This window comes from Diadema antillarum, unplaced genomic scaffold, assembly GCF_040938485.1.
Source record: "Diadema antillarum isolate AM-2024a unplaced genomic scaffold, OU_Dant_1.0 seq00001608_RagTag, whole genome shotgun sequence".
Lineage (NCBI taxonomy): Eukaryota > Metazoa > Echinodermata > Echinoidea > Diadematoida > Diadematidae > Diadema > Diadema antillarum.
Window position 1 is genome coordinate 198837 of NW_027272321.1, and position 9507 is coordinate 208343.

At 41.1% G+C, this 9507-nt stretch overlaps 1 protein-coding gene across 1 annotated transcript; it reads right to left on the minus strand.

Moving 5' to 3' along the window:
- Positions 1-334: 334 nt before the first annotated feature.
- Positions 335-7700, minus strand: LOC139711085 (monocarboxylate transporter 1-like). The gene is made up of 4 exons (XM_071623002.1): positions 7496-7700; positions 5634-5774; positions 2223-3197; positions 335-1575 (listed from the first exon to the last, which is right to left on the minus strand). The coding sequence occupies exons 1-4, from the start codon at positions 7698-7700 to the stop codon at positions 1370-1372; spliced, it is 1527 nt and encodes a 508-aa protein (XP_071479103.1). The 3' UTR covers positions 335-1369.
- Positions 7701-9507: the final 1807 nt, after the last annotated feature.

Here is a 9507-nt window from a genome sequence, read left to right on the forward strand (position 1 = left end):
TATGCATAAAAACGAGCAATTGCTTGCGAGCAGAAGCTTTTGCTAGCAAGCACAAGCAGTTGCTTGCTGCCCTCAAGCAATTGCTTAGAGACCAGGCATTTGCTTAAAAACGTATGCATAAAACATACCTTTTGCTAGTTCTTGCTAGCAATTGCTTACGATTTTCCAAGCTCTGTAAAATGAGCTTGAGCTTTTGCTTAGCTGGGACGTTCCCTTTTAAGTATCATTTTCATATTCATGAAAGAAAAACCACACTTGTGAAGGAGTGGTATAAATCTACAAGAAATTACGCATAAGTAGAGTAAAAAACTTTTTTATTTCAACAACGGGAATGTCTAGTGGTTAGCACGCAAAATGTGATGAAAAAGAGGTAAGACGTCTGACTTCGGTGGAGAGCAAAGAGACCCGCTCCACGTGCGATCTGGAAGATCCGGGCTGCTGTAAAACAGTGATGGGAATCATGTGTGTGTATTCTTGTGTGTGTGCTTCTGTGTGTGCATTTATGAGTGTCATTTCATAGCTCTTCTGCTATGTCAGGAAATGTTTTCCCACACACATGCCCTTTCAAATACATGTTGCCACACTCCTTCGTTCTTGTGTTCGCACAGGCGTGACGTCCCTTTTGTTGGAAACGCAAGCAATTGCTTGTGCGGGTCAAGCAAAAGGTATAAGCACAAGCAAAAGTTTATGCATATGGATTTAAGCAATTGCTTGAGCTAGACCTTCTGCTAGACGAGCTTGTGCTTTTGCTTGAAGCAATTGCTTACAAGCAATTGCTTGTTTTATGCATTCGGCCCAATGTCTCGCACAAGTGACAGACAGTTAAGAGACATGTCGGATTTTTGCTCCATAAAACGGAGAAAGGTACCGTAAAGTTGGTAATACAGATTATCATGATTTTCTTAAAACTAAAACTATAAAACTGAACTGAATTGAACTTCTAAGGCAAGATTTCAACGAGATAACATAACAATACAGGAAGAGATTCAAAATGATATTTGCAACCATTGCAGAATAGTGATACAATAATCATTTCAGGTGGCGAGATTTTGTTTTTCTTTCCTTCTTTTTCTCTCTATTATTTTTTTTTTTTTCTTGTTCGGAATGGGAAGGCTGGTCCGGCTCGGATTTAATCGAATCCTCGTTACAACTTGTGTATACACAATGTAGTTTTATCACTGATCTCTATGTGAGTACACACACAGCCGAAGAATCCCGACCGGAGTCGATTATTACCGATGAGCGTACGGCATCGATACACATATACGCTGACCGGTGTTGTCCGTGGTTTTCGAATGTACCCCGGTGCGCAGTGAGAGAATTGGTACACCCATGAATCCACACGCTGTACAGGGTCTTTACGGCAAGGTCACAGCTTTGCAGCAGACACGGAGCACGGAGAATCGTCTGGATCGGAAATGACCACAGCACCGTTGACCGGACTCGCCCGTTGTCTGCCGGTGTCCAGCCGTCTGGCCAGAATGAGGCCACACGCCAGGCTGAGGGTGACCAGCATGATGCCACCGAGAACCATGAAGACCGTCTCAAAACTCTGCGTGACGTCGAAGAGGAACCCTGTGGGTGTGTCAAGGGGAAGAGGGTGAGAACATTTTACAGCTGGTCCGGAAATTATTCACAGGTGTAGTCGGACAAAGGCGGGATTCTCTTATTTCTACTACACAAAAGACATGGTCAAACTAGTATTTCGCTTGTATTTATACACGATTTGTTGCGACAGTGTCTACCTCATTGGGTATACGAGTATGGCACAACTACAATGACAACAGTAGGTTACTTACACATTTTCTCTTTTTGGCCTAACGTGTAAATTGATGGGTTCAACGCTGAATGAAACTCAAATACAATGTGAATTCAGTGAGAAAATGCAGCAGTTAGATGAATACATCAGCAAAGTTTGAGGAAAATCAGACAATTTGTTCAAAAGATATGAGTTTTCAAAGTTTTGGTGCAGCCATCGCTGGATGAGAAGGCTAAGACACTATGTAACGTCAGAAAGCAGGGGGAATGATATTTACTTCAAACATAATTATGTCAGCAGCGAGTAGAGGGAATGTGTACTTTCAATAAAAATTAACATTTTGGGCAGCTTACAAGATAACATCGTTCTGGGCAAGCAATCGAGGCGAGAGTTCCCCAAGGGAAATGTTCCCCAAGTATACATATGTATATCTTCCGGTACTGATCCACAATGTAATTTTTACCTGAAAAGGGGCCTGCAATGAGAGTCCCTATTCCTTCCAGGGCAAAGGTGAAAGCAATGGCTCCTTGAAAGTTTTCCGGGGACACGATGACCGCTACCACCGCATCGACGACCACGGAGGTGCCGTAGAGACTCCCTCCAATGAAAAATGAACATATAAGCAGGTAAGGGAGTGTTGAATGCAGAGTCTGGATGAACAATGTCACAGACCCACAAAGACTAAATGCAGCCATGAGGTGGGGGCTCCACAGAGGGCGCTTTTGAAAGACGAGACCCTGTATCATGCAGGATACTATACCGCCCATGGCCCCTGCAGCAGCGAGGTAGGCAGCCGCGAAAGATTCCACGCCTACGGAGATAGCGTACGACGTAACAAAGAGAACCCAGCCATAGTTGGTGATGGAAGACAGAATTAGAAAGGGTAGCAAAATAAAAGTAAAATGTTTCTCTTCGCGGAAAACCCTTAAGTCGAATTGGTCGGTGAAAACACTCAGGAAGTCAGACAAAGATGACTTCACCGCTTCCTCTTTTGCAAACCCGCCATTATTCAAGGAGACTGTCACACTATCAGTCTCTTTCACCTCCGAACATTTTGATATCGCTTCTTGACGATTGTGCTCCGGCTTTACGAAACCGTCTGACGGGTGACTGTGGCAGTTTGTGACGGCAGAGCCATCAGTGAGTTCATATGTGCGCTCAAGACTGCCATCCCCCCGCTCAGCTCTGGGTTGGTGTGCCACACGTGGTGGTCGGAGGACGGCTCCGATGGGAAGCTCGTTGAGTAGGAGGCCACCGAGCAGTAGGAGGGTTCCGTGGAGACCATACTGTTGGTAGAGCTCCGCCGTGACCAAGGGCAGCAAGGTGGACCCGGCTGCGATGCCTATTAACGCCAGTGAGTTCATGGCACCAAACTTCTCAAGGTAGTGCTGCTGTAGCGTGATCGCCGTTCCTAAGTTACTGGTAGCAGCGAAGAGACCTGAAAAAAATAATAATAATCGGGAGCAGATAGACCGAAGGTGTAAACATGTATCATTTCATTGCAAGACGCCGAAGAGAAATGTTCAGTCAACCTTATCTAAGTCGTCCTCGAACAAGTCGAAAAATTGTCTCAGTCGAAATTCAATATGGTGCTATTTCCCCCCACGACAGTTCCTTTATCGTTTTCACTCCTATCGTTGTCAGGTAACCATCTTTATTCTTTCGTCAAGACTAACGTCGCGGCTAAATCATCTAATTACTGTATTTACAAGGTTCGGAGATGTAGATACTTAATATTAGCCATTATACTTATTAGGATAAGAGAAATCTACAAGGAGATTTGTCCAGGTATAATTACAGGTACATTTCGAATGGCTACTTATTTTGAAAGAGAGATAGCTGGAATGGTAATGCCAACAGATGTGATGAATTAACTTAATACCTTCAGAGAGGAAAGGAAACATTCCGAACGTTCAGTGTCTGATAACTTCCACAGTTTGTGCATCGAATGAAGATTTCGACACAATGCTCACGATCGTAGCTGATAACCTTCAACATGACAATGATATCAGTGCAAAGGAATGAATATGTAACAACATGAATTGTTTGGACATGGAGAAGCATAAAAGCCAACAATCGTGAGATCACAACTGACCGCGCTTACAGAAGGACGATGAGACACATGAATTTCCAGTCCATAGGTTTGTGCGTGAAATCTGAACACATTTCACTCATGGGCACATAAAGGACTCACAGACGAGCTGCTCATGATGTGTGCTTTTGTAATACGTAGGAAGTGTGAGATAAAGAATATCCAGTGCCATCGAATTTCCACTCATTACGAAACTTCTAGAAAAAATTATGTAAAAGCTGATGTAAGGGGTATTCATCCACTTAATTAAATCATAAATTAAATTCATAGCAAGTGAGGTGTCATTCTAAAGATAATTAATCAGGCTTTCTTAAGATGTCATATTTAAAGCAGATAATGCGGGTATAAGAGAAATATGATATATCAAACTTTAATTGCAGAACATATATTGCGGAGTTTATTCAAAGCCATGTACATAGTCCGTGTTCACTTTGATATTGCTGTGTTGTGTCATTGGCGAGTATCGTGCAATATCCCATCGAGCCAAAGAATAAGCAATATTTTTCTTATTCAAAGTCATGAAATTCTTCCGTCGAGGTGTTTTCATTGCAACTGATTGACAAATTGCCCTACATCGACGTAAATAAGCACTGAATTGATCAGTGTTTTAGTAGTAGCCATGATACTGCTCGAGTATGTACGCCCATGATTTTTTATCATGGCTACTACAAAACACTGATCAATTCAGTGCTTATTTACGTCGATGTAGGGCAATTTGTCAATCAGTTGAAATATTTTTCTTTTTGTTTTCATAGGAGAGAAAAGCAATGATCCTGATAATCATTATCTCTTTATATTGTCAGTTTTATAGGTTTAACATTGTAGGGGGTTTACTTTAAAGCGATCCTATCTTGGACGATTATTGCAAGGACATTAACAGCACACATTATTACCACAACGCATTACACAGCACCGTCAGCATCCGATCAGGCTCTTACCTCAAGAACAAATGTTATGGTAGATCCATGCACAGACTATATACCTCTTGTGAAGCCCCGCGTCATCAACACTTGAACACAATACACCCATATCGAAGCTCAGTAGCAGGCAACATTAAGAGCCTACGAAATTCTTTTCTGCTCCTGTTTTGAACAACAAACCACAGTCCCCCTGCCACTCGGAGAAGACACAACCTGCTTCTATGGATTTGTGCACACATATAAGTATTTTCCTTGTATCTGTAAATTTGACTGTTCTGTCCTCATTTTTTTTTTCCTGCTTTCGATTGAGGACAAGTAATATAATTGCAATTTTCTGCAAACAGCAGTGTTCTTAAATTACAGATCCTGATTTCCAGGTGCACCTGTTCTCCATCGAGTCCTGCGCATAACATTATCATCTTGTCATCATTGAATAAGTACCTCTGAATATCACTGCATGTCTTTCATCAGAAGTTCATTAGATGGAATTGCTTAATCTATTAGATCTGAAAAAAAAATCACACATAAATGGATAAAGAAATACTGCTAAGATGATATAGAAAAGCAGGAATTCAATCTCCCGAAGTGTGTTGCCAATTTAAAAATTGATTATACATCACGCATTTGAGAGTCTTTTGAAAATTACTAAACCGAAACAAACAATTCTAATCATATGAGCAACAAAGGACTCAAATGATAAACTTTTCTCACTTTTCATCAATAAGAAACACTGAAATACTGAGATACAGTACAAACAGACGGTTATGTGCATGGTTTCTTTAACTTGATGTTTGAAGGGCTTTTTTTTTTGCGTGATTCGAAAGCTATCAGTGACGTAATAATGTGTGATGTATCAACATACCTGCTGAGACGAAGAAGAATGACGAGGCAGCGAGGGACCGGCAGAAGGCTGTGCACACGATGCAGACACCCGACGCCAGGCCGCCTACCATGGCGATTGGGCGTGTCTCCATCTTCTTTACCAAGGGGTTTACCACCAGACCTAGACCAGATGGAGAAAGGGTTACGTTTTTGTTTGAATACTTCTAAAATATGAGTTAGGGATAGAAACAACCAATAAGAAAATGTTAATCAGTATGACCAATGCTAAGTATTATCAAATATACAAAATAAGAACAATAGTTGTAGAAAAATTGTTTCTAGATAGAACAAACCGTCTACAGTTATGGTTCATTGAGAAAAAATGGTGATTCATGTATCTTCTGATATTTTAGGCTTTGTTGCGATTTTTTTATGGTACTGGATGTATTGTGATACAGCTGACCTAATGCATCACATGTGATATCTTGAACATTTTGAAAGCACTACTCCTACTGGTAAGCAATACCTTTTTAAAGGCATTATTTATCACTTGCAGATGAAACAAAAACCCATCTTTAGTGCTTCAAAATAATTCTAGAATGTGAGCTGGAGATAGAGACAACCAATGTAAAAATGTTAATCACTTTTGTTTTAAAAGGAAGAACGTTTACAGTTGAGCAAGTTCTTATCACAATAGTCGTGGCACCGTTTTGCCCCACTAATAGTACGTACTGATTATAATGTACTCATTAAGGTTACAGTAGAAGCATAATATGAAACGGCAGTAGAAGTTAAGCGGCAATGTAGTCCTTAGAAAAAAAAAAAACAATATTGGAAGGATCCACAGTGTGAAAGAATTGGTAAAAGTGCTGGTATAAAAGCAATCAGCAGTGATATCCGTACAAGCCAAGGGGAGAAAAGGAGTAGCATTAGTAGACTGCAGTACTAGTAGGAGTAGATAGCATAGACGTGGCTCTCTTCCCACCTCTCTGGTAGTAGGGTTATGTTGTAAAAACAGTGTTGAAAGTAGTACTTTATGGTGTTGCAAGTAGTTGTAGTAGTAGTAGTAGTAGTAGTAGCAGCAGCAGCAGCAGCAGTAGTAGTAGTAGCAGTAGTAGTATAGGTACCTAGTAGTGGTAGTCTGAGTAGTGGTAGTAGTAGTAGTACTATAGTAATAGTAGCATAGTAGTAGTAGTAATAGTAGCATAGTAGTAATAGTAGTAGTACTATAGTAATAGTAGCATAGTAGTAGTAGTAGTAATAGTAGTAGTAGTAGTAGCAATAATACTAGTAGTAGTGATAGTAGTAATAGTAGTTGGTAGTAGTAGTAATAGTAGTAGTCGTAGTAATAGTAATAGCAGTAGTAGTAGTAGTAGTAGCAGTAATAGAAGCAGTAGTAGTAGTGTAGTTGTGCAGTAGAGTAGTAATACTCGTAGTACTGGTAGTAGTAGGATTAGTAGGAGTATAGGAGTGCAGGTAAAAGTAGTGGAGCAGAAGCGAAAACGAAGTAGATAGCTGTAGCTGTACTCGCATGTGTAGTAATTAGCACATGGGTAACTAGTCAGTATCCTAATAATCATGGTAACAAAGTAATGATTATGATTATAGTGACAGTAATAGTTACTATACTATACTACTACTAGTTGGCAATCAGTAGTATCATTAGTTGTGAAGATAGTAATATCATGCGCATTTAAATAGTTAAAGTATAACATCTGTCGTATGTAGAGTGAGGAGCAGGAACAAGACGAGAAGGAGTGAAAGCGGCTATGGAAGTAACGGAAGCAGTGACAAGTTACATGGAACTTGCTCCCAGCTCACGTGGCCTGGTGAGTGGAAAGCAACCCTCGTCATGATAGCCTTGCGGGTCGACAACTGGCCGTACTTTCTCAGCCTACTTACACATAAGCTGCGTGAATGCTGCGTTGAGGGACATGACGAGCCCCAGGGTCGTGTAGTTCGTCGCCAGCTGGACAATCATGGCGGGCACCAGCACGCCGAAGGACTTGATGACTCCCTTACGGATGAAGGCGTCCAAGAACCTGGCGGCCAGCACCAGACGACGGCGACATCGATCTCGCTGTAGGCAGGTCGGCTTCGTCGCCATGGTGCAATCTTCTAACTCTCTCCTCCTCCGATGCTGCACAGACAAGCCTGCAGACGACATACAGACGGACGATATTTGCGTAAATTCTATGTAAACACATGCATTCAACTTATGTACCGCAGGAGTGCACAAACTCTATACACTCTTCGGTTCCATGAACATTACAGGGTCCTTATCATTTGTATGTTACCTCCTGCGATTATCTCGAAGTCTATGCCCTTGTGTGTGTGTGTGTGTGTGTGTGTGTATGTGTGTGTGTGTGTGTGTGTGTGATAAAAGAAATGATATGCTTTGGGGTGCAGGTGCTGCCACGTGTAAACACTAACCTTGGCATTATCTCCTTATGAAAACTCTTTACTGCATCAAATGCAGTCGTTGTACGCATTTCACCTTCTTCTGATGCTATTCTCATGCTTGAGGAGATTTTAAAAAAATCGACCACAACGACACAAATGATATTGATAACTGATCAGACACTGTCTGATTTGAGTCGCCAACCCCACAACGAACTAGGTCAAATTTGGTGCTTTAACAACTGTTAATCAAAGATATGATATATATAAAAAAATCATATCTGATTATCTGAATTTCTTCGAGACCATACCCTGAGCATGCAGAGAAAGAAGACCTTTGAACTATCGAGATATTGGACATGAAATAGCAGACATGCAAACAGCATACGATGATGGACAGAGATATTAAACAATGCATTGTGTTCTCGATCTTGGATGCCTCCGTCAAGTAGTAATCATGGTAATATAGGTTTTTCCCGCCCAATTTCATCAGATTTGCATTCAATTGAAGGAAAAGGCGTTCAAATTCAAGTGCTCTCGGTCATTAATCTACTCCCGTGGTTCATTTTCATTCTTTGAGCATTCAATTTCGTGTTATGCCATTCTTTTTTAGATTCTATTTCATTCAATTTAGAGAGGAATTCATTCAATTTAACGACTAAAAGCTGGTATCAAATTTCACGCCAGCTAGATACACGTTCAATTTCGTCCCAAGTACCAATTTCAATTTCATTTATAGGAACATAACTTCGCACTTAGAACGTTCGAATTCAATTAATACAGTAAATTTCAACGCGTTTCTACGAATCCTGTATTTCCCTGTGATATATTGTTGTTGTTGTTGTTGTCCATTTTCCATCTGTGAAGATGGCTGGATAGCCCATATTCAGCTACACTAAGCTGGTCTTCCATGGGGTCCAGTTGGATGTGGGGTGGGACCACTTCACCGGGTTAGACACCCTGCTCTTTGCGATGAATGAATGAAGCGGGATCTTTTACGTGCATGAGCTGTGACTCTCTCATACACGGGACCTCCATTTTATGTCCTATCCGAGGGACAGAGTGTTTTGCCTCTTGCTAGAGGGGACGGTATGTTTACACACAACATTGCTCAGTCCAGACTCGGGTTCGAACCCGGGCCGCGTGATCGTGAGGCAGACGCGCTACCGACTGAGCCAACTCACCGCCCTGGTTGGCTTATGATTTCATTGTAATTTTCAAAGTTTCATTTAATCAGTTAAATCTAATTGTATTTTATGTAGGCTTTTTTTACAGGGAATGGCCATGCATCTTAATTTCTCGTATTCCACATCCATATTTAAATGTTGGATTACATTCCTTCATTCCCTTGTATATGTATGACAAATTTGGCTCAGCTGTAGACCTGTTTCATCCGCTCAACAATGCTGTCCATATTCGAGATATTCATGTAAGCTCTGCATGCTCATGTGTGAATAAAATGCACAGTGTAATTATATGTGTTTGAAAGTGGAGTTATACGAGCTATATTCAAA

Bases quoted from the DNA above. Each gene is read 5' to 3' on its own strand.
- LOC139711085 (XM_071623002.1), bottom strand. From the start codon at position 7,700: ATGGCGACGAAGCCGACCTGCCTACAGCGAGATCGATGTCGCCGTCGT. The intron at 3,198-5,633 runs GTATGTTGATAC...TATTTTTTTCAG, and splicing joins ATTCTTCTTCGTCTCAGCAG to GTCTCTTCGCTGCTACCAGT. The intron at 1,576-2,222 runs GTAAAAATTACA...ACACACCCACAG, and splicing joins CATTGCAGGCCCCTTTTCAG to GGTTCCTCTTCGACGTCACG.